At 35.1% G+C, this 26,002-nt stretch overlaps 1 protein-coding gene across 4 annotated transcripts in view; it reads left to right on the top strand.

The window, feature by feature from the left end:
- The window catches only part of PTBP2 (polypyrimidine tract binding protein 2), an 84,318-nt gene that overhangs the window by 3,466 nt on the left and 54,850 nt on the right, over positions 1–26,002 (top strand). For all 4 annotated transcript variants that reach the window (XM_049879705.1, XM_049879704.1, XM_049879703.1 and 1 more), the window contains exon 3: positions 22,526–22,601. In XM_049879705.1, coding sequence (XP_049735662.1) covers positions 22,526–22,601 — 76 coding nt within the window. The remainder of the gene's footprint in view (positions 1–22,525; positions 22,602–26,002) is intronic.

Below are 26,002 nucleotides of genomic sequence, written 5' to 3'. Positions count from 1 at the left end.
GTTGGAATAAGGTGAGAAGATTGAGCTGCTAAATTTATCTGTTTGAGGAAGTGAGCAAGTGACATGTGTATTTAATTCTCCCTGCCATCTTGAATGGATTTGATTGCACTGCATTGCCATATTACAGACCATTTCTAATTCTCCTTTGTTGCTGTGTCTTCTGCTTAACATCACATTCTCTTACTAGGTTGTCTAGGCATCCAGATATGCATCTGTAGCCCTCCGCTGATCCCTAGACCATCTATCCAACTCCCTATTTGATGTATTCTTTTAGTTATCTAGTGCTTTTTTTTTTTTTTCTCATTTCTTAAGATTATACGGCCAAAACTGAAGTCTTGAGTTCTCTCACTTTCCCAAACTTTTTTTTAACACCATTCTTTCCTAATTAAAAAAAGTGACACTACTAGTCATCTATGTGATCAAGCCAAAAACAAGAGCTCGTTTTGGAGTCTTTTTTCTCTCTTCCCCTAATGTTTACCAGCAAAACATTTGGCTTTGTATCTGCAATATGTCCTCATTCTGTCTGCTTCATACCATATCCTGCATTACTACCTTAGTTCAAACCCATTGTTCTCTCACCTGGGCAACTATAATTCTAGTCTCCCTAGATACTCTGGTGGTATAGTGGTTAAGAGCTACAGATGCTAAACAAATGTTCAGCAATTCGAATCCACCAGGTGCTCCGCGGAAACCCCGTGGGGCAGTTCTCTGTCCTGTAGAGTCACTGAGTCAGAATTGACTTGACAGCAATGGGTTTGGTCTTTTTTTTTTTTTAATTTTTTTTTAGACACTCTTCCAATTTTGCCTCTTTATCATCCATTCTCTTTGTAGTAGCCAGAAGATCTTTTTAAAATAAGTTATATCTTGTTACTTTCCTGGGTAAAGCCCCTGATTTGTTGCCCAGTGTGCTCAGTAAAGTTAAAATCTTATGTTGGTCTGCAAGGCCTCATATGATCAAACTTCGTCCTTTAATCGTCCTCTTTCTTCCCTTACTTGTGCCAGGCATACAGCCTGCTGTTCCGTGAACACAGTGAACTCCCACCTTAGTGCCTTTGCACTGGCTGGTTTTATTCTCTCTGAAAATTTCTCACGCCAAATAAAATCTGCGTTATTAGCTGCTGCTTGAACTGCGGTTTAAATGACACCTTAGATAGCTACGCTACGCATCTAGTAGCTGCCTACCCTAGTAGCTGATTCGAATCCTCTCAGTCACATCATTGTTTGACTTTATCTTGTTAATTTGTTCTCTTGCTTATTTTCTGTTCTCTGCTCTGTAGTGGGAAACCCTGGTGGTGTAGAGGTTAAGAGCTACAGCCACTAACCAAAAGTTCAGCAGTTCGAATCTGCCAGGTGCTCCTTGGAAACCCTATGGGGCAATTCTCCTTGCTTTCTCAAACCTGTGAGGGTCGCTATGAGTTGGAATCAACTTGACAGCAACGGGTTTTGTTTTTGGCTCTGTAGGGAACTAAATACTTGTCCATGTTTTAATATGTAGGCTTATTTCTTGAGTTCATACTGTGGAGACTGGGGAAGAGATATTGAGTTCTTTGGTGGTGGGGGGGAGCATATTTCATTTTATTTGGCATTGATATTTTCTAAGTTGAGATGATTGTAGAGTTTAAAGTCAGGGATAACTCAAAAGCTCAAGGTGTAGATGTAGTTGCCATCCAAACAGACTTCTGGAAGTGAATTCTGTAAGAGAATAAATGATACAAGTTTGAGGTGTCTGCTTCTACTGGATGAGGAGAAGAGGATCTTATAAAGACCCAGAAAGAAGTGAGGAGATTGGGAATATGATGTGTGGATATGGTTTATTGATTATACCAGTTTTTTGTGTTAGTGGTTTGACAGGAAAATATTAGAAAAAATACAAAAATAATTCCTACACATATTTTATCCATTATTTAATATAAAAGTTTGAATAACTGAAGTTATGTTTTAAAATTTTCTAAGTTAGTGGTTAAGAATTTTTACTTTAGTGTCAGATATGTATACAAGTAATTAAGTTTTTTTTAAAAGGATTTTTTAAAAAATTAATACACGTACATGGGTAAAAAAAAAAAAATTCAATGTGAAGTATTTTCCTGGATTCCCAGACCTATTCCTTAAGGTGTAGGTAATTACTTAAAAACTTTTTTTTTATTCCTTTTTCCTGAAATTATTAGTTTATATGTTAAACTGGTTGCTGTTGAGGTTGATTCTAATTTTTGGCGACCCCATGTGTGCTCCGTAGGGTTTTCAGTGACTGATTTTTCAGAAGTAGATTGCCAGCCCTTCCTTTCAAGGTCTCTTCGGGTAGACATGAATCTCCAACCTTTCACTTAGCAGCTGAGTATGTTAACTGTTGGCACCATTCAGGGACTCCTCCATTTACTTAGGTCTTTTTTAATTTAGCATTGTTTGTAGTTTTCACTGTGCAGATCTTTTGTTGGATTTATTTCTAAGTATTATTTTTTAATACCATTGTAAATAGTGTTTTTAAAAATTTCAGTTTCCAATTATTCATTGCTATCAAAAAATTTTTTTTTTCTCTAGCATATAGAAAAATAACTGATTTTTGCATACTGCTATTGTATTCTGCACTCTTGCTAAACTCCCTTATTAGTTCTAATAGCTTTTTTGGAGGTTGCATCAAATTTTCTACATAGACCGTTTGTGTCTGAAGGAAGTTTACTTCTTCCATCCCAATCTGGATTCCTTTTATTTATTTTTTTTTCGTGCTATGGCTTCTAGTACAATGTTGAATTAAAAAGCTAAGAGTAAGCATCTTTACCTTATACCTGATATTAAGGTAAAGCCCTAAATGGTATTATTTCTTCCTTAAATAATTGATAAAATTCACCTGTGAAGCCATGAGGGCCTGGTGTTTTCTTTCTGGGAAAGTTTTAATCTGTACATTTAATTTATTTAATAGATACAAGTTTATTCTGGGTATTTAATTCTTCAGTGAGCTTTGGTAATTTGTATCTTCCATAGAATTTGTTCATATCATCAAAGTTGATGATTTTTTTGCATAGTGTTGTTCATGATTTTACATTTTTATCCTTTTGATATCTTTAGAATCTATAATGATGTCACTTATTCCTGATAACTGGCAGTTCATGCCTTCTCTTTTTTTCCTCATCAGTCTGGCTGAAGATGTATTGATTTTATTAATCTTCTAAAAAAAAATCAGCTTTTGATTTCATTGATTTTTCTGTTTCCTATTTTATTGACTTGCTCTTTTTATTTTTTTCTGTGTACTTTCTGTTTAGTTTGCTTATTTTCTGCTTAGTTAGCATTGAAGCTGATATCATTGACTGGGTACCTTATCTAATTTAGGTGTTTAGTGCTATATGATTTCCTTTAGATACTGCTTTCAGTATGTTACTTAATTTCCAAATATTTTGGGGTTTCCAAGTAGGAGCCCTGGTGGCATGGTGGTTAAGAGCTCAGGCTGTTAAGCAAAAGGTCAGTTCGAATCCACCAGCCACTCCTTGGAAACCCTATGGGGTGGTTCTATTCTGTGGGGTTACTGTGAGCCAGAATCAACTCATCAGCAGTGAGTTTGCTTTTGGTTTGGGCTACATCAGTACGTCTAATAATTTCCACACTGCATTCTTTTTTATTATTATTATTCGTTAGAATAGTAAGTTATCTTTTTAAAAGATTTTAACGGTAAGGAAAATCCTTCTACATTTCCTCTTATAGTTAGATGTTTGCATTTGTTAGTACTCTGCTCAATACTTGAAGGGAGTTCTGTGCAGATCTCTGTAATTCTCTCTCCCTGCAACTCTTCCTTTCTGGTACTCTGCCATGCACACTCTAGTTGTTTTGGTCTCCTTGAACTCTTGGCTCCTTTCAACTCAGGGAGTCTTCCAGTCTCTGCCTGGATTCCTTATCTAAGCTGTGCCGTGGTCTGGACTTACTCTCAAGGAAATAACCTGGGGCATTCATGGACTCAACTTTGTTTTTCTGTCAGGGATCATCGTTCTTCATTGCCTGATGTCCAGTGTTTTGAAATCCTGCTTCTGTATATTTTGTGTCATTTTAAAATTGTTTTAACAGGATTAATTTAGTCCTACCTACTCCATCTTGGCTGGAGGCAGAAGTCCACTTTTTTTTTTTTTTTTTAAACCCCTCAGCTGCTGACTGAAAGGTTGGTGGTTCAGTTCTACCCCGATGTGCCTTAGGAGAAAGATCTGGCAGTCTACTTCCAAACCATCAGCCACTGAAAATCCTATGGAGCACTGTACTACCCTGACACATGTGGGGTGCCATGAGCTATAATCGACTCAGTGGCAGCTGGTTTGATTTTTGGTTTAATTATGTAATAAAGTATCAACAGTTATACATCTATCTCATTCTTTTTTAATGACACTGATACTCTTATATGGACGTACCAAATTTAGTTCCTAAATTGATGGATATTTTGGTTTGATTCTAGTTTACAACTTAAAAGTGTAGAAATATTTAGAAGTAGAAATCCTGTGTCAAATAAAATTTACATTTAAAAATTTATGAAAACTGCAATGCCAAAGAATTCACTAATATGCAGTCCCATAAACTGTATGAGAGTACCTGTTTCTCCACACCCTTGACAGTTCTGGGTTTTAACAAAATTCAGCATATTAACTAATTTTAGGCTAAAAAAGTATCTTATGATTTACATTTTAAAATAGTTGAGATTTTTCATATATTTGCTGCTAATAGTTCTTTTTCTGTGAACTGCCTTTTTGTAATTAACAACAAAAACAAAAACCAAACCTGTGGCCATCGAGTTGATTCCTACTCATAATGACCCTGTAGGACAGAGTAGAACTGGCCCATGGGGTTTCCAAGGAGCGACTGGTGGGTTTAAACTGCCAACCTTTTGGTTGGCAACCGAGCTGTTAACCATTGCACCACCAGGGCTCTGCCTTTTTGTTTACTTAACCTATTTTAATGATCCTGTTTATCTTATTTGTTACAACTCTTTGTAGAGAAAATTGTTTTCATATGCTTTGCAGATTCTTTTTCTTCCAGTTTATTTTTGTGTAGTATAATTTATTATTTTTTTGTCTACTGGGTACTTAATTCTGTTTCTTCATGCTTAAAATTGGGACTATAATAGTTACAAAGATTAAACGTGATTATGCATAAAATCCCCCATGTGCAAATAACCCCAGAAGCTGGACTGTATGAAGAAGAATGGGACATCAGTATTGGAGGAAGACTCATTAGTAACCTGAGTTATGCAGTGACACAACCTTGCTTGCTGAAACTGAAGAGGTCTTAAAGCACTTACTGATGAAGATCAAAGACCACAGCCTTCTGTATGGATTACACCGCAACATAAAGAAAACAAAAATCCTCACAACTGGACCAATAAACAACATGATAAGTGGAGAAAAGATCGAAGTCGTCAGGGATTTCATTTACTTGGATCCGCAATCAATGAACATGGAAGCAGCAGTCACGAAATCAAAAGACGCATTGCATTGGGCAAATTTGCTGCAAAAGACCTCCTTAAAGTGTTAAAAAGCAAAGATGTCATTTTAAGGACTAAACTGCGCCAGACCCAAGCCATGGTGTTTTCATTCGCCTAATAAGCATGCGAAAGCTGGGCAATGAGGAAGGAAGATTGAAGAAGGATTGATGCCTTTGAATTATAGTGTTGGCAAAGAATACTGAATATACCATGCACTGCCAGAAGAACGAACAAATCTGTCGTGGAGGAACTACAGCTGGAGCGCTCCTTAGAAGCAAGGATGGTAGACTGTGTCTAACATACTTTGGACCTGTTGTCAGGAGGGATCAGTCCTTGGACAAGGACATCATGCTTGGTAAAGGGTCAGCAAAAAAGAGGAAGATGCTTAAGGAGGTGGACTGACACAGTGGCTGCCACAGCGGGCTCAAGCATAACAGCAATCATGAGGATGGCGAAGGACTGGGCAGTGTTTCATTCTCTTGTCCATAGGGTCACTATGACTCGAAATGGACTTGACGGCACTTAATAACAACAGATGCATAAAATGTATTTTTTTACAAACTAGGTCCTCAACGTAAAGTGATGTGCACTGTATGAACAGCATCCAAGTTTTACAGCTTTAGGTCCCATGTTTAAATTTCCACTACTCTTTTATAAATATGCTGTAGTTATTCAGCTTCCGTTGATTTTAGGCTCCTTTTTGTTAGATCAGTGAGACTATAAAACAAGAAAGGAAGTTTGTGAATTTTCAATGAGGTTTGTTACATTTCTTTAAAATAGCTTTTTACATTCTTCCCAGTTTGGAATTTCTTGTAATTCCAGGGTTCATTTCTATACTCTACCGTCTTGCCGAGGTGAAATCTTTGCAAAATAATGCGTCTGTTATTTAGGAAGACAGAAACATGGAATGATTGCAGGATGACAAGGTGATACCCAGTATTGAAAAATGTTAACTTTTACATCGCAGATTTTAAATACAGGGAAATTTTAGGCAGTTCTTTCTTTAGTAAGTTAACTAAATGAAGACTTAACAACTGGATGACTTGAGGTCCTATTTGTGAAAATAAGTTGTTAGCTTTTTCCAAGTTCGATTTTACTAGTTTTCTGAAAGCACTGACTGTAAATTGTCAGAACTCGGTTTACATTGTGATGTGGCTATTGAATTCACCATCATTGGCTTTCTTAGATAAATTACAATTAAATAATGCTAAGAAACCTTTGTTTTTGTTGTTGTTAAATATAACTGGGTGTTTGTAATTGATATGTTATTGAAAAACTGTTTTGGTTTTTAGATTTTTATTTTTCTTAAAATGCAATGTGTGCATAATGCTAGGGTATTTGTATCAGAATTTCAATTTACAGACATAGTGTTTCTACTAAATCTGACTGCACTGTGTTAAAAACTAGTTCACAGACAATTGAGACAATATGCATACGCTCCTTAAGGAGCAAGGACCTTGTTTGTTTAGTTTACTACTAGTCCATCTTTAACAGTGCATATTACATAGTGCATACTTAGTAAATATTTAATGACTGTTGAATTGGCTTCATCTCATAATTTCATGAGCCATTTATCAATAAAAAGATAAATAACAATTTTATTGCACAACAGTCTTCCCGTTTGCTGAAGATGTAGAAGAAACATTGTCTTCCAGGACGTCACATAGTTGAAGAGATAACCTCACAGGGTTTTAATTTTAATTAAGTGCCGTATTGCTGTAGCGGGAGATATTAGTTTTGGTCTGTAAGTTCTGAGTAGGTTTCATGAAAATAAGTGGGGTGTGACCTGTGTCTGGTAGATAAGTGGCAGAGTGAGGAGTATACAGTGAGATAACATGAACAAAGTTTTGGAGATGGGATGGCACAATTCATGGCCATTGAACAGGGAGCTGAATAATTTGGGCTTGAGGTACACTGTAATTAAAATATGTAATTTAGGTGTGTGTATATATATTTTTAATCCACAAGAAGGCAGGGGATGAGGAAAAACTAAAAGAAAAAATGGGTCAGAAAGCGAGCTTGTATTTTGGAAGTGTTAAGAGAGGCTCTTATGGAGGATTTCTTTGAGCCTTTAAACAGCTTTTGAGAGAGGAATTGTCCTTGTTCATTTCAAGTGGAGGAAACTATAGTAATAGCAATGAGGAGGAAAACTGGGACATGTTGGAGATAAGTAGTTTGTTTGGAATGTAGATTGGAATAGTATGAGACAAAACCAGAAAAGTAGTTCGGACCATAATATGGAGAGCTTTGAATGCAAAGGATTTGCAGAGAGAACCTTGGAAGATTTGACCTGCTTGTTTAAATAACTTTATTATTGAATTTGTTGTATATGTTTTGAAAACCACTATTGTAGTATTTTTTTTTTTAACTAGTTTTGTTGTCAAGTCACACTACTGACTAAATATTTATGGGCTATTTTAAGGATTCTAGTCCCCATTTTTTAATGAACTTTTGAAAAGACCAAGGTTTTATGATGTTGAAGTCCTCTAATCGACATACTTCCACTTTCCTTAATTTCCCAAAAAGATACTTTACAATTTCATTACATATAATTACTATAGTCATAATATGACTAGAGTTTTAGGGTAAGACATAAGTAAGTATTGACTGTTAAGAGAAATACTCTATTCAGTAAAAACTGCAAAGTTTTACTATACTTATTTTTGTTAGTCTAACTTATAAAAATGAACAAGTGGTAATCATTGCAAAACTCCAAGAATGTAATGAGTGCCACTGAATTGTACGTGTAGAAACTGTTGAGTTGATGTATGTTTTGTTGTGTATATTCCGAGCAACAACATAATAAAAAACAAGTGGTATGTATAAGCTCCTGCTTGGCCTTTGTTTGAATGAATTTATGTGGTATATTCCTAAAAGATTTTTGTTTTTTCAGTATTACTGGTTACATTGATTGGGCTTGAGCCGCTGCTTTACTGCTTAATGTATGCTTATGGACAAGTCATTTATTCTCAGTCATCTTTTCGTAGTTTATAATATGGGGACGATTATTCCTATCTCGAGTGATTGTCGTGAAGATAAAAATACGACACTGATGTAGATAGGAGCAGTTTAGAGTATCTCTCACATACACAATGAACTATTTAAAAAAAAAAACATATGGGGGTTTTAATACAAAAATACCACTTTTAAAATTTTGGAATGAAATATGTACACTTCTAATGTGGGAGTATTTAAGGAGCACATCAATTATCCTGTAATCTCTAATGTCTTTTTATAACTTAGCATAATAAAATACATTTATAGATTAGTAATTTTTTTTCTGACTTTGTGAATATTCTGATTTATTTTTAAGTTTTCATTGTCATATTTTCAAAATAATATTTCCTTGGTGAAATAAATACTCAGTTTTACATGGCTGTTGATCAGTGATCCTTGATCTACTTTAGAAATGAATGCTTGTTCATATTCTTTTTCTTAGTGTTTTATCTTGGTAACTCTTAGAAGGAAATGATCAGGTGTGTGTGTATTTTATATATACAGGTGTTGATTTACATTAAATCATAGAAATAATATAAATGTAAAATGATAAAATAAATTATGTAGCTGCAGGGAACTAATAAACATTAGAAATGTTTTCTAAGTACTTTTAATGTAGTGAATTAAAAGCAGTGTTTTAAAAAAAAATGCTGTATATACAATTTCTGTGTGTTTCAAAAGCTGAAGGGAAGTACAAAGAGATGGAGTTGTTCCTCCTGGTTGATATGGTTAATTTTTTTATTCTTTTCTACGAATTCCAAATTTCCCAATATGATTTATTTTGTAATGAGATAGAAATACCTAATTTACTGTTTTGATAAAATTAGTTTTAACATGTAGCTTTTGTAGTTTCTTTAAAAAACAGTATATATCATAATTTGGTATCAATCTTAAATGATGTCTATTTCAGATTGATTGTTTAGTAGGTCTTTGTTTCTATTATGAAAGAAAAATAATTGTTAAAGTACTGAGGATTACCATTTAGAGGATAATACAGAAAAGTATAAAACTTTTATGAGTTGTGCTTTTTTATTTGGTATTTAGTTTTAATATATGGTTACATGCTGCATAACTCTCGTCAGGGCAACGTCCGAGTGCATATATGTCTGTGGTCTCAGAAGGTTGTGATAGAGTTTATAAATTCTGATTGGAGAACAGGACGTAGCAGATTTAGGGATGTCACACTGGCAAGTCACAATGATCCTCAAAAACAAAGGAAAAATTATTCGAGCTGTTAAAGGATCGGCTCCACAAACTACAGGGTTAAAAAAAATTCGAAAGGGGGGCCTATATCAGATATGGAGAAATTGCTAATGATGTGAATTGAGCTCTGTACACAAAAGCAAAGTCAGCTCGTTGATGATCACTGTTAAGGCATGAAGCTTGTTTGAGATGCTTAAAAGAAAAAAGCAGGACCAGACTACGATATTGAGTTTAGTGCTAGCTCTGGGTGGTTCAAACACTTCAGAAACCGTTTTTTGCTGCAAAATGGTGAGTCTGCAAGTGCTGATGCGAAGGCAGCAGAATTTTTTTAAGCCTTAGATAGATTAATTGTAGAGGGAGGTTATTTGCCCTAGCAAATTTTTAATATGGACGAAACCTCCTTGTTTTTATGGAAGTGAATGCCTGAAAGGACCTTCATCCATAATACGGTTTTCGCACAACATCCAAATCACGTGACTTTTTGTTTTACAGAACGTATCATGTACGATAAGCAATGCGTGACCATATACTTTTTAAAAATGAAGTATTTAATATAAAAAGGCACCTTTTCTCAAAGTGTGGTCTGGGGACCCCTGAGTATCCCTGGCATGCTTTTGGGGAATCTGCAAGGTTAAAACTATTTTCATTATTAATAGTAAGACATGGCTTTCATTTACTCATAAGTGTACAATAAGAGGTTTAAATATAGTTATTTTTCATAAAATTGATTAATGTGTAATGGGTTTATTACTAAATGAATTTAAAATATTATAAAAATTTCTCAGATATGATTTCTAATATGGTGAACACTGGCAGAATATAGAACATATCCAAATAAACAAATGCTCATTGGAATTCTCAAGTATAAAGGGTGCTGTAAGAGTGTAAAGACCAAAAAAATTGAGAGCCACTGATGATAATAATCCAATAACACCTGTTAGGATTGAATTGTGTCCCTCCAAAAATGTGTGTAAACTTGGCTAGTCCATGATTCCCAGTATTGTGTGATTGTACAGCATTTTGTCATCTGGTACAATTTTCCTGTGTGTTGTAAATCCTACCTCTATGATGTTAATGAAGTGGTATTAGCAGCAGTTATGTTAATGAGGCAGGACTTAATCTACAAGATTAGGTTGTGTCTTGAGTCCATCTCTTTTGAGATATAAAAGAGAGAAGCCGCAAGTAGAGAGGCAGGAGGCCCTCATACCACCAAGAAACAAGAGCCAGGAGAATATTGTGTCCTTTGGACCCTGAGTCCCTGTGCTGAGAAGCTCCTCGACTGGGTAAGATCCATGACAAGGACCTTCCCCCAGAGGTGGTACCGTGAACTCAGACTTCCCTAAACTGTGAAAGAATAAATTTTTCTTTGTTAAAGCCACCTACTTTTGCTATTTTTGTTATAGCAGCATTAGATAACTAAGGCACCTGCGTACCAAAATACTAGTACAGATGAAGCCTCCTGCGTGTATTTTCCCCACCACCACCCTAGGTAACCACTACTCTGAATTTGGTGTTTACCATTCCCTTGAAATTCTCTATAGTTTTACTACATGCTTATTTATCTTAAGCAGTCACGTGATTTTGTTTTGCATGTTTAAAGTATACACCTACTGTATGTAGTTTGTAATTTGCTTTTTGTTTGATACTATTTTTGTTTTATGTTTTACTCCAAGTTTGTAAGTGTAGCTCTAATTCATGTTTTTGTTGCCATATAGTGTGTGACTATATGAATATACCATTACCCTGTTGACAGATCTTGAGATTGTTAGAATTTTTTCTTATTAAAAACTTGTTGTGAACATTCATATGCATATTTCTATATGTATCTAAATTAGAATTTGTCTAGAAGTTGGACTGATGGATTACAGAGAGGTACTGCTGTCAGGTTAACTCTGACACATGGCTTATGAACAATAGAACAAAATGTCATCTGGTCCTGTGTCATCCTCATGATATTGTCGGAATGTTCAAGGTCATTGTTGTGGCTTTGTGCCAATCCATTTCACTGAGTCTTGTCCTCACCCTAGCCGTCCCTCTACTCCACCAAACATATCTTCCTCTATTTATTGTCCAAAGCAAGGGAGTCAGACAGTGTTCTGTTGTGATCTGTAGGTTTTAATTGGCTAATTTTCAAAAGTAGATCTCTAGTCTTTTCTTCCTGGTCTTAGTCTGGAAGCTCTACAGAAACCTGTTTACTGTGGGTGACTGCTGATATTTCAAATACCAATGGAATAGCTTCCAGCATCAGAAAAACACGCAAGGTACCACAGTATGACAAACTGACAGAAAATGGGCTGGATTATAGGATGTATCTAGTTTCAGGTTCACTGGATATTAGCATGTTGCTTGCCTAAGTAATTGTGTTAATTTATGCTCCATCAGTAATGTATGACAATTCCTGTTTCTTTATATCCTCTCTGATAATTACCATGGTCGGACTTCTTAATTTTGTCAGTTTAATTATTGTCAATATAATGTACATGCGAACGGTTTCTTGTTGTGGTTTTTATGAATTCCCTATTGCAATGGTTAAGCACTCAGCTGCTACATGAAAGGTTGGCAGTTCAAACCCACCAGCCACTCTGTGGAAGAAAGATGTGGCGATCTGCTTCCATAAAGATTTCAGCCTCGGAAACCTTTGGGGGCAGTTTTATACTGTCCTATTTTTTATAGGATTGCTGTGAGTCGAAATCGACTTGTTGGCACTGGATTTGGTGGTTTTTGGTTTACTATTGATGTTTTTTTATTAGTTTATTGGCAATTCATGTTCCTTCTCTGTTAAATGTGTGTTTATATAGGCTGTCAGTTTTCTTTATGTAGTTATGCATTTTTTATGTAGCTTATCTTTTTCTTATTGATTCATATGCATTTTTATGTATTCTGGATACTAACAGGAAATCCTGGTGGTTAAAAGCTACAGCTACTAACCAAAAGATTGGCAGTTCATATCTGCCGGGCGCTCCTTGGAAACTGTGGGGCAGTTCTCTGTCCTGTAGGGTTGCTGTGAGTCAGAATTGACTCAGCAGCGGATTTGGTTTGGATACTAATGCTTTGTCAGGTATATGTACTGCAGATAATCCCTCTGCTGATCCCCTTGTCCCCTGTTTGTGACTGTTTTTTTTTTTTTTACTTTGATGAATAGAAGTTGTAACATCTGAAATTGATTTTATGTCTTTCTTTTGAGATTTTTAAATTTAACTCAGTATATTATATACAGTCTTGTGAATTTTCTTCCACAAGTTTTAAAATTCTGGTTTTCACTTTTAGAGCCTCATTACACCTGGAGTTTATTTTATGTGTGCAGTGTGTGGTAAAGTTTTATTTTTTCCCTTATGAATAACAAACTGAGTACCCACTGAATAGAATAGTCCATTTTTTCCTCACTGATTTGCAGTATCAATTTCGTCAGGTTTTCATATATGCATGGAACTGTTTCTGGGCTATCTGTTCTGTTTCATTGTCTGTTTTGGTACCAGTACTACAGTGTCTTAATTACTATAGCATCAGAACAAGTCTTGGAATCTTGTAGGGTGGATTTCACACGTTTGTCAATTAAAATTGTTTTGGCATTTTCTTTACTGTATGTAAAATCAGTTGACCAAGTTCCATGATGAATTTTTGAGTTTTGATTATAATTGCATTAATTTTATAAGTTAATTGGGGATATTTGTATTTGCATATTTAATAAAATAAAATGGCAGTGTTTGCTTGAGCTCAAAGGCAGAGAACTATAACATTTCTTTGAGGAATTTCCCGTTTGTTTACCATAATATTGTCTCATTACAAAAGATATGCTTAAACAAATTATAGTCTGTTCACTCAGTGGAATACTATACAACAATAAAAGACCAATGATGAATTCTTGAAACATCTCATAACATGGAGGAATCTGGAAGGTATTATGCTGAGTGCAATTAGTCAGAAAAGGACAAATGTTGTATGAGATCACTATTTTAAGAACTCAAGAAAAGTTTAAACAGAAGAAAACATACTTTGATGGGTAGGAGGGTGAGGAGGGAGGGGGAGGGTATTCACTAATAGTAGATAAGAATTATCATAGGTGAAGGGAAGGACAACACACAATAGAGGGGACGTCAGCACAGTTGGACTAAACCAAAAGCTAAGAAGTTTCCTGAGTACAACCAAACTTTGAGGGACAGAGTAGCAGGGTTGGGGGTCCAGGGACCATGGCTTCAGGAGACATCTACGTCAATTGCTATAGCAAAGTTTGTTAAGAAAATGTTCTGCAACCCACTTGGATGAGTGGTGTCTGGAGTCTTAAAAGCTAGCAAGTGGCCATCTAAGATGGATCAGTTGGTCCCAAGCCACCTGGAGCAGAGAAGAATGAAGAACACCAAAGACACAAGGAAAATATGAACCCAAGAGACAGAAAGGGCTACATAAACCAGAGACTCCATCAGCCTGAGACTGGAAGAACTAAATGGTGCCCGGCTACCACCAGTGACTGCCCTGACAGGGAGCCCCTGATGGAGCAGGAGTAAAGTGGGATGCAAAATTCAAATTCTAGTAAAAAGACCAGACTTAAAAGTCGTACTGAGACTGAAGGGACCCCAGAGATTATGGTCCCTGGATTCTCTGTTAGCCCAAAACTGAAACCATTTCGCAAGGCAATTCAGACAGAGATTAGACTGGACTGTGAGACATAAACTGTTACTGGCGAGGAGTGTGCTGCTTAGCTCAAGTAGGCGCATGAGACTAAGTGGGTGGGTCCCATCCAGAGGCAAGATGAGAAGGCAGAAAGGGAGAGGAGCTGGTTGAATGGACATGGGAGATACAGGGTGGAAAGGAGGTGTCAACTAGGGTTACATAACAATGTGTGTATAAATATTTGTATGAGAAACTAACTTGAACTGTAAACCTTCACTTAAAGCATGATAAAAAAATAAAAGGCACGCTTAATGCAGAAGGGCATAGAGGAAAATAAGTTAATCACCAGTATTCCCACTACCAAAGCTAATCATCATTGTATGTACTTCCCATAATTTTTTCTGAGTAGTTAGAAGGATTTTAAACAGCTTTTATGTAATTCCCATGGCTTTTGAAGGAGGTTCAGGAGGTGAGGGAACAGTAATATTTTGATAAGTAGTCCATTTCTCCTTAAAGTTTATTCAGTGATTTAGCATTTTCCTAAAAAATTGTCTTTTGAGAGTTTCAAATTTCTCAGACCTATTATATAGCATTTTAAAATTTTCTCTTTTTTATTACTAATGTTGAACATTTTGTTTTCTCCTATTTATTGAGAAAACAAAATGTTCAACATTAGTAATAAAAAGGCATCTTATGAGAGATTTATTTTACTGTTTTTTTTTTCAAAGAACCAGCTTTTATATTTATTTTTTATTGTTTCATAACTCATAAATTTGTTTTTATCTTTTTCTACCTTATGTTAGATTTCTTTTACTGTTATTTTTTTTTTTTAAGTTAGAGTCTGAACCAGTTTATTTTCTTGCTTAAAAATTAATACATTCACCGTTAAGAATGAGCAATTATTATTGTTTTGGCAATACTTTTTGGCATTGAAAGATCCCTTTTTTTTTAAAACTTCATTTTAAAAGTTTCAAAATACACAAAGGTAGAGAAAGTGGAATTATAATTCACTTCTTTTTCCTTCCTGTTGGAGAATATTACAGCAAATCTCAAGAGATTATATATCATCCCCAAATACATCAGTATCTGCTTCTAACAAATAGGCTCTTTCTCTGGAAAATAGCGTTGATACCATTATTATACCTAATACAGTATAAAGTAACTTTTTAATATCGTCTACAGCAGTGTTCAAAATTTCTCAGTTGCCTAAAAAATCTTGGCCTTTTTCCTTTTAAGTTAGGAACCAAGGAAAGTCCATGGATCAATGTGGTTTATTTCTCTTCTCTTAAGTACCTATTACAGTTTAACACCTGCCCCTCTTTTGTTCCCATTTCTTTGTTAGAGAAACTGGGTCATCTATCCTGCACAATTTGCACATTCTGGATTTGGCTGATTGTATCTCCAAGTTATCATTTCATATGTATCTCATATTCTGTATATTTCCTGTGAAGTTATAGAGGGGGTTTGATCAGATTCAGGTTTATTTTTAGCAAGAATATTTTATAGATATGCTTTATAATTTGTATTGTATCATACTGGGAGGAACATAATGTCTAATTTTTGTGATATTATTAACATTTGTCATCCTGATGCATCCATTAGAGAATGCTCCATCATGCTTTCACCTAATAGGTTTTAGTAAGTATTGATTGCATAATTTGATTGGGTATTAAAAAATGGTGATACTCTTATCATTTTTCCCCTACATATATTAGCTAGAATCCCTCTATTAAAACTTTTTCCAGTACCTATTTGATCACACCGAAGTACACCTTGTGTAAGAAAAGCAAGCTAGATTTGTCCTTTTGTGTCCGACTTATTTCATTTAGGATATTTTCAGGGTCCATCCGTGTTGTCGCACGAGTCAGAACTTCACTTCTTGTTATGACTGAGTAATATTCCATTGTATGAATACACCTTTTTTTATTCATTTATCTGTTGGACACTTGGGTCGTTTCCACCTTTTGGTTTTGTTAAATTTTATGTATTGTATGAGGTACAGGTATGGGTCCAACTTCATTCTTTTATGGACCATGATCCACTTGTTCCAGCACCATTTATTAAAGAGACTCTTCTTTCACCATTGAATCAACTTAGCACCCATCCATACAGTGGAATTAATTGACCATAAATGTATGGGTTTGCTTCTGGACTCTCAGTTCTATTCCACTGGTCTATATTTCTATCCTTATACTAGTACAAGACTGTTTCAGTTATTGTAGCTTTATAGTATGTTTTGAAGTTAAGAAGTGTGACTCTTCCTACTTTGTTCTTTTTAAATATTGCTTTGACTATTTAGGGCCTTTGGAGTTCCTTATGAATTTGATAATTGACTTTACTGTTTCTGCTAAAAGGCTGTTGAGATTTTGATAGGTGTTGCGTTTGTAGATCATGTTGGGTAGCATAGGCATCTTAACAGTATTAAGTCTTCCACTCTGTACATAGGATATCTTTCAGTTTATTTAGATCTTTATCATTTCTTTCAGCAATATTTTATAGTTCTCAGTGGACAAGTCTTTCACCTACTTGGTTAAATATATTCCTAGGTAGCTTATTCTTTTAGATGCTATTGTAAATGGAATTGTTTTCTTAGTTTTTTTTTTTTTCCTATTGAGATTGTTCATTGTTGGTGTATAGGAACACAACTGATTTTTTGTGTGTTGATCTTGTACCTTAAAATTTTGATGAATTCATTTTTTTTAGCTCTAGTAGCTTTCTTGTGAATTCTTTGGGATATTATATATATATATATATAGGATCGTATCATCTAAGAATAGAGGTAGTTTTACTTTTTCCTTTCCAGTTGGATATATTTTATTTCTTTTTCTTGCCTAATTGCTTTGGCTAGAACTTCCAGTAGTGTTGAACAACAGCAGTGAAATGGGCATCCTTATCTTGTTGATGTTAAGGGAAATGCTTTCAGTCTTTACCATTATTGAGCATGATGTTAGCTCCGGGTTTTTGATAAATGCCCTTTATTATGTTGAGGAATTTCCCTTCTACTCCTAGTTTGTTGAGTGTTTTTATAATAAAAGGTTGATGGCTTTGATGAGGAAACTGGTGGCATAGTGGTTAAGTGCTGTGGCTGCTAATCAAAAGGTTGCAGTTTGAATCCACCAGGCGCTCCTTGGAAATTCTTTAAGGCAGTTCTACCCTGTCCTACAGGGTTTCTGTGAGTTGGAATCGACAGCAACGGGTTCAGTTTTTTTTTTTTTTTTTTTTTTTATGAAATCCCTTTTGTGTACCAATTGAGATGATCATTTGGTGGTTTTCCGGTTAATGTGGTATATTACATTGGTTTGTTTTCTTATGTTGATCCACCCTTGCATTCTTGGGATAAATCTCACTTGAATAATTCTTTTAGTATGCTGTTGGATTTGGTTTGCTAGTATTTTGTTGAGAATATTTACATCATATTCATCAGGGATATTGGTCTGTATTTTTCTTTTATTGTACCTTTTGCTTTGGTATAAGGGTAACACTGGCCTCCTAGAATGAGTTACATAGTGTTTCCTAGTCTTCAATTCTTTGGAAGCATCTCAGAAGGATTGGTGTCAGTTCTTTAAATGTTTGATAGAATTCCCCAGTGAAGCCATCTTGTACAAGACTTTTCTTTATTGAGAGGTTTTTAATTACTGATTTAATCTGTTCATTTGTTATGGCACTGTTGAGATTTTCTTCTGAAGTCAGTTTAGGTAATTTATGTGTTTCTAGGGATTTGTCCATTTCATTGAGGTTAATTCAATCTGTTGACGTGCAGTTGCTTATAGTGTTCTCTTGTAATTCTTTTTATTTCTGTACAGTTGGTAATAATGACCCTACTTTCATTTCTGATTTTAGTTATTTGCAGTTTTTTTTTTTAATAGACTGTGGTTGTTGATTTTCTTTTCATTTTATATTTTGCTTATATTTTCTCCAAGTTCACAGCTTGTCTTTTCACTCTTTTATGGTGTTTTTGGAAGTTATACTTTTATGAACTATTTAGAAATTATTGGCATGTTCCCAGTATTTCTCTGCTAATTTTTATTTTTCCCTGGTTATGGATGTCTTCCATGTTGATTGTTGGAAGTCTTTAAAGCAATCCTTCATAACTTCTTAAGTTTTCAACTGTTGTTGAAATACACTTTCTTAACATAGAAATTTTCTGACCACATTATAGTAGAATTTGTCATCAGTATTTTATGATTAGTTTGGTTTGTGTTTTAATTTCAGAAGTCTTAGCCAGCAATCATAAAGATATTTTCTTTTAAAATTTTACCTTTCAAATTTTTGTCTAATACATCAGAAAATTTTTTTGTGTGTGTGTATGGTATTTGATAGGGATGCAGTTTTGTTTCTTTGCCCTTGTAGGGATAACCAATTAAATTAAAATTCACGTGCCAGTTCTTCTATGAGTAGATAACATCTTAGGGTAAAGGCTAAGCTCTTCTAACAAAATGAAGAATATAGGGACATAAATAGGCTAGAACTTTTATTTCTCTCATAAACAAAAAATCCTGCTAGTCTAGGAAAATGGAACCACTTTGCTCCTTGAGGTTATTCACCAGGCCAACTTTTTCATCTTTTTGCTTCAGTATTCTAGGCTTAGACTTTTGTAATTATCTGTATGATCTGATGTTGTATAGTTGTGTCACCTTTTTTTCTCTTAATTATTCTTCCTGGAGGTTTGTCTGTTTTGTAGTCCCGTTTAGAAAATCAGCTTTTGCTGTTATTTATCCTCTTCATTGTATCTTTGTTTTCTCTATTCTGTATTTTTACTGGTTGTATGAATTAGTGCTTTTCCCATCTCTGGTAGGTAGGTGGCACTGAGTTCTTCCTGGCAGTACTTCATGTACAGGGAGACCAGAAATACATGGGTGAGTACTTTCCTTCCTCATCCAGAACTGTGTTCTCTTCAGGAATCTGATATTTGCATACCTGCCCCATGTCTTCCTGTCATGGTTCCCTTGGCTGACATCTCTAGAGGAGAAGTCCTTGGCCAGCTCTCAGCAGAGCCTGAGGACTCTTGTCAGCCTCAACCTTCAGCTCTTACCTGCCTTCCTGGTAGCTCCAACAGCTCTTCACCTGTGAGTAATAGATGGTAGTTGGATTGGAGTATTATGATGGACAGGTTATCCAGTAGCCAAAAGAAGACAGAACAAGAAAATTTATATCATTAGAATGAATGTCAACTGTCCATTATTCTGTATCTATTTTTCCATTTATCTTTTTTACTTATTTCTTTCTTTTGTGATTGACATAGAAATTGTGTCTTTCTGTGTCATCATTTTACTAATTGATTTTGTTTTGTAATACTAGTTTCTTTTGAAATGGTCATTGATATCACATAGGGGGAAAAGTTTCTGTGATGAGATTTAACAAAGGGCATTGATGTCAGTTTAACATTTAATTTCTTTTTTAATTGATACTGAGTTCAAATGACATCTATTTTAAATGAATTAAGTTAAAGATATATACACCAAATAAAGATACTGATTTTTGTGCTTAAGTACCACTAATTTAATAAGTCAGCAACCACTAGTGTGGAACAGCTATTAGTCTCTTTGCCATTGATTCATTTGGTTTCATATCTTCTCCAAATTAAACTAGGCTGAGATATTTAAAGTAAAATTGTTCTATCATGTTAACATTACTAATGGTGACTGCAGAATCACTTCTTTTGTGCATAATAGTGGTAGACTTTTTACTCAATGGAAAGTCAGACAATTTTTTTAAATAATAAATTTGTCAAAAACTTAAGTTTTATAAGTAATCACAAAGTTGCAAGTAATTTGGTATTAATTCTTCTGACTCAGTTATGAAGACTGTTACACTTACTCTCTTAGCAGCAGGTATGAAAATTTTGATAGGGTTTGGGGTGGGACTGACATGTCCTACATACTACACAGTAGAATGACAGGCTTTCTTTTTTACTTGAGTAGACCCGGAATTTCTCACCCATCTTCCAGAATTACTTGTGATCCACTGAGGTGGAAGGATTTTGACTCACAAGTAACCAAATGTCTAAATAATAAACTGATAAAATATGTTTGAAAAGAGATGAAATATACTTTTTGAAAACTAGGACAGTCATAGTATTTGCTGGAAGGAACTAAAGAGATACGATACTGAAAGTCTTTTAAGGGGCTGGTTATAAGTTTTGGTGAGTAAGACGTTAAGGATCTCTTCAGTTCTTCCCCCCCCTCCCCCCCCGCAACTTTTAGAATACTTGGTCTGGAATTCTCTTGATTTATTATGGAGGAGCTGATGTTATCCACTCTGTATGAGAAATTTCGCAGCGGTTAAGAGCTTGGCAGCTGACCTAAAGGTCAGCAGTTTGAATCCACCAGCCACTCCTTGGAAACCCTAAGGGGCAGTGAGTTCTGCTCTGTCCTGTGGGGTCGCTGTGGGTCGAAATTGACTTGACTGCAGTGGGTTTGATTTGGTTTATGGGGGGAGCTGACTTTGCTTTTGTGCATGGAGTAATTTGACTTCAGTTATTTGTTCTAAGAACAGAGACCAAAAAAATACAGCAATTGTTAGTAATAATAATCAGCATTCATTCATTTACTTAATAAAAAATATGTGTAGACCCTGTGCTTGGTTGAATTGTATTATAGAGAACACTAGTGAGGTGCGCCAAGCACTTTGCCTGGTGAATACTTCCTATGCATTTGCCACATCTGATCCTAAAGGCTGTGATGTAGATGTTATCACTGCTTTACAAATGAGGGAATTAAAGCTTAGAGTGGTTTAAGTAATTTACTAAAGTTATGTAAGTGGAAGTTGTGGGAGTTGGACCTCACAGCCCTTTTTCTTGACACCTTATTACAAACTTGTCATAAAAACATAATGAAAACTAGGAAATATTTATTGTTAATGGTGAACCAATAATATATAGCAGTGGTCCTTAAACTTTAGCATGCATCAGAAGCCCATGAAGAACTTTGGTAAAACTCAGGTTGCTGGACTTCATCCCCAGAGTTTCGTGTGTTCAGTAGGTCTGGAGTGACTTGAGAACATCCATTGCTAACAGATTTCTAGATCTAAGGCTGATAATGCTTGTCCATGGACCACATTTTGAGAATCTCTGATATAAAGTATCCTATTTGTGCTCATCATGTCCTTACACGACATTAATATTGACTCTCTTATGTCTTGTTAAGATCTTAGACTTGATGTAAATATAATAAATATTATATGGTTTGACACTATGTTTGTCTCGTATTTGTATGTCTTTGAGCATTTGATGTTAATGAGCTGAAAGCTTTTAAAACATTTAAGAGAGATGACCTATGGAGATCTGTTTGCTTCAAATTTTCGTTATTTTGTTGTAATGCTGCTCATTAATTTTGAGTTTAAGCTCAAATTAGCATAAAATTTATGGTTAATTTGAATTTTGAGGGGGGAGCTGTCTGAAATGCTTTGACATCTTTTTTGATATATTTTTGATGGTTATATTCGACTTCTGTGTACTGATCGGTTGTTTAAATTTGCCAGTATTGATTTAGCTATTTTAAATATTAGTACCTGTGCATATAATTATGCATATTTTAAAAATAGGCAGAACAGTTGATCTGGCTATTTTAAATAATGAGTTTGTTCATACACATTTTTGTAAATATACACATATTTAAAATAGCTTTAAAACAACAATTTGCTCATTTGAACAACTATGCAGTTCCCAGAATGTGTAATGATTTAACAACTGTGTTCTCTAGAGTTTAGAACATGATTCAAATCTTTCTTTATGTCGACAAAATTCTTATTTTATAGATTTTGCTTCTGCTTTCAATTTTCTAGCCGCTGAAGTTTATGCCTGACTGTTTAATTTTGGTAATGATGATACTGTTGGCCCACTCATCAGTATGAAGTTTAAAGACCTAAGTTATCTAGATGAATAAAGGGCTTTGTGGGGATGGAAGATTCACAGAACATTTCTGAGAAAGCCCAACTCCTGTGGGATTAGCTTGTTTATAAAGAATTGGAGTAGCTATTTTTTTTTCCTAAGCTTTTGATTGAGACGTAATCTTTTTTTTTTGCTTTTTGAACTTGGTGAACTGTTGGCTTTGTAGAAAAGGGAGAGGAAGGATACATAGGAAAATGGAGGGATGAAGTTAATTTTTTTGTCATATTTTGTACTTAGAGTAAAATTTTAACTGTAGTAGTGTAATACTCGACATAACACTTCTCAGTGAATATTTGAAAAGTTACAGGTATGTGACAGGCTTTCAGATTAACCTTTTAAATTTAAAGATTGTGTATGCTAATTTGTTATTGTCTTTATAGAGAGGATCTGACGAACTACTCTCAGGAAGTGTTCTCAGTAGTCCAAACTCTAACATGAGCAGCATGGTAGTTACAGGTAAGTGTTGTTCTCTCAAGTTTGTCATTATTTGCCTTGTTATGCGACAGAATGTTAAAACTGAAATTTAGTGCTTTGTGTTGAAATGTTTTAAGTGAAATTCTACTAGTGAATACATGTGCCAAATAAAAAACCCTGAAGTTGGTGACTTTTATAGGCAAATAACTCTTAAGTCTGATTTTTTTTTTTTTTTAGTTTAATCACAAAAATGCAATCTTTTGTCTGTCATGTTACAAGCCCTCTCACTCCCTCTGTACTTTTGTTTTTATTTTTTGTGTGTAGATGTCATAAGATTTTTTTATTTTTACTATTCTGTCCCATGAGCCCAAAAGCACAAACTGTAAATAACAACCAAATGATTCAACTACGTAATTGTTTTCTTCCTCGGTTTTCACCTTTTCTTTTTTTTCTTTGCTCTAACAATATTTTAATTCTTTGAATTGATTTCAGTATTACCTACTTGGGAATTTATTTGAGTTATTGAATCTACAAGATTAGGATTTTCCTTAAATGATATATGTCTGAAGTAATATATTTGGTTGTTTGTAATATCTGTCTGTGTAAACAAAAATAGACAAGTTTAGACCATAGTTTCATGGTTGATGGGCCCAGTTTTGTATCTGTTTATTGCTGTGGTTATTATTGAATGAGTTTATCTTATAACCCTACATTTCACATTATTTCCCTGAAACCAAAAAATTTCCTTTTTTCATACTTTTTCCTAAATTAGTTGCTTGATTCGTATTGGGTATCAAAAGACTAGTAAAAGATTATAAGGTGTTTTAACTTCCTTCAAGTAGCTACTGTGTATATCTAAGCCTAGGCACACACATAGACATCCTTGACAGTTCAGTTACAATTATAATGAAGTACTTACCAAATATAGTGATAATGATGTACTTATATGTGAAGATGAACCTGTCAGCACATCCTTACAGATTTTTCAGTGTCGTGATCACAAAGCAAAATAACTACGCAATGATGTACCATGTACACGTACCAAATAATTGAACAAATAGGTTCGAGTGGATATAACTCTGCTTCGTCAGTATTATTTTTCTCTTACATTGTATATAGTGATTGATAGGAAAATTTCTTTAAAATTAGTATGCAGAGCTGTAACAGAATAACTGGTACCAGCCTGGCCTCTCCCCTCACCAAAAAAAAAATCCGTAAAACTGAATAAAATGTGTGGGGCGACTGTTGTTTGGAATTGATGGACAGACAGAACAAGATCATGATTCTTGAGAAAAGGGAAACACACAGGGTGAATCCCATGATCACTCCAGCTTTCTGCTTTGGAGTACCATATTTTTATTCAAATAGTACATGCCTTCTACATTTGTTTGCCAGCCATGCCTTCTCCTCCATGAGATATTTTCGTAAGTGCACTATGCTGATTTTTTATGGCAACATGTAAAAAAAAAATTGATATAGTGGCACTTAGAAAAAGACTTCATAGATGGAGGGCACAGTTGGCAAACAGATGTAGAAGGAGTACGCTATTTGTGTAAAAATACGATACCTTACTGCTGTGGCACAGGGAAGTGAAGTCCAAACGGGCCATGCAGATCTCACTGAGCCAAAGAGGCTGAGACTGGAAAGCAAGGGTGCTCACACACCTGGAATTTTTGGGGCAGGGTCCCGGAGAAAAAGAAGCTGTCCAGCGGCTGAGGCATAGAGCAAGGGGGTAGAATTTGGTATGGGTAGTCATGTCATTCAGAACTTTGGATAACATCTGGGCTATACATGTACAGCTTGAGACTTTGCACGGTCTATCAAAAATTGCCTGTTTGGGGGCTGAGACCTAGGTGGTAATACCAACGGTTGTGCAGACATTGACATTCTTAGAAGGCAAGGTGGAGGCATCTTGCCGAGCACTTCAAACGTTTAATTTATACTGCAGAAAAGCCAAGCTTTAAGACAAAAGATCACATCTTATAGTTAACACGCCATAAGAGTAAGTTAAGAAAGTCAAATAGTCTAACTTGACAAGACCCGGAGAATTCACCAGGAATTTGATTCCCTGCTGAGACAAAATGACATCCCCTAAGGAAGATGACATGATTCAGGCTCCCTACAGCTATCACCTACGATATCCAGGATAGAATCAAAACTTAAAAACCATGTGATGAAGCAGGAAAATAATCCGTGAACTAGAGCAGCACTAGTCAATAGAAACATATCCCAAAATAACCTCACTCACTCACTCACTGCCGTCGAGTCGATTCCAACTCAGAGTGACCCTATAGGACAGAGTAGAACTGCCCCATAGAGTTCCCAAGGAGCGCCTGGTGGATGTGAACTGCCCACCTCTTGGTTAGCAGCTGAAGCACTTCACCACTACGCCAGCAGGATTTCCTAAAATAACCTAGATGTTTGAGATTTTTTTTTTTTTAGATTGGCAAAGACTACAGAATGTTTTCAAAGTTATAAAGGAAAAGATTGAAATGATCAGGGAACAGATGAGGGAATGTATTAAGAAATAAAGGAAAACCAATCATAGAAATGCTCTTAGTGCTCTTAGTGAAAAACTCAGTGTTTGAAGTGAAAAGTTCACTGGATGGGATTTAACAGTAGATGAAGACAACAAAAGAAACATTAGTGAGTCTGAAGAGAAATTGTTCAGTCTGCCAGAGAGAACTGAATATATCAGTGATACAATCAAGCTACGTGTAATTGGAATCCCAGAGGGAGAGGGGAGAGAGAATGAAGAAAAAATTATTTGAAGTAGTAATGGCCAAAAACTTCCAAAGTTTGAGGAAAAATACCAACTTAGAGTTTTAAGAAGCCTAGTAAATTTCATGTCAGATAAATAGAAGGAACCATACCTAGGCAGGTAATAGCCAAAGTATTAAAAACTAATGATTATATAGCAAATCAAGAAGCAGCCAGGAGAAAAACATTTAGCAGTAGACCAGCACTGTACATTACCAAAACACACGTGCAAACACAAATACACAAAAAACAGAAAAGCTCATAAAGTTGAGTGAAATGATACCAGATAAAAACTCAGATCTGCAGGAAGTAATGAAGAGCACTGGGAGTGGTAAATATGTGCATAAATTTAAAAAAGGCTATTGGTTTTTCTCTAATTTTCTCTGAAAGGACTTTAAGTAACAGTATGGTAACATTGTATTATGGGATTTATTTTATATATGTGTGTGTATATATATGTATATGTAAAATATAACAATGCGAAGGGAAGGTTAAATGGACTTTTGCAATTGTAAGGTTATTATATTTTACCTGAAGTGATACAGTATTAACTGTAATAGACTGATTATTAAGATTGTACATTGAAGTCTCTAGAACATCCTCTTAATAAAATACAAAACAGTTAAGTACTCGGCTGCTAACTGGAAGGTTGGTAGTTTGAACTTACCCAGTGGCACCATGGG

Source organism: Elephas maximus, chromosome 3, assembly GCF_024166365.1.
Source record: "Elephas maximus indicus isolate mEleMax1 chromosome 3, mEleMax1 primary haplotype, whole genome shotgun sequence".
Lineage (NCBI taxonomy): Eukaryota > Metazoa > Chordata > Mammalia > Proboscidea > Elephantidae > Elephas > Elephas maximus.
Note: the sequence above shows the minus strand (reverse complement) of the source record. Positions and strands in the feature narration are given on the sequence as shown.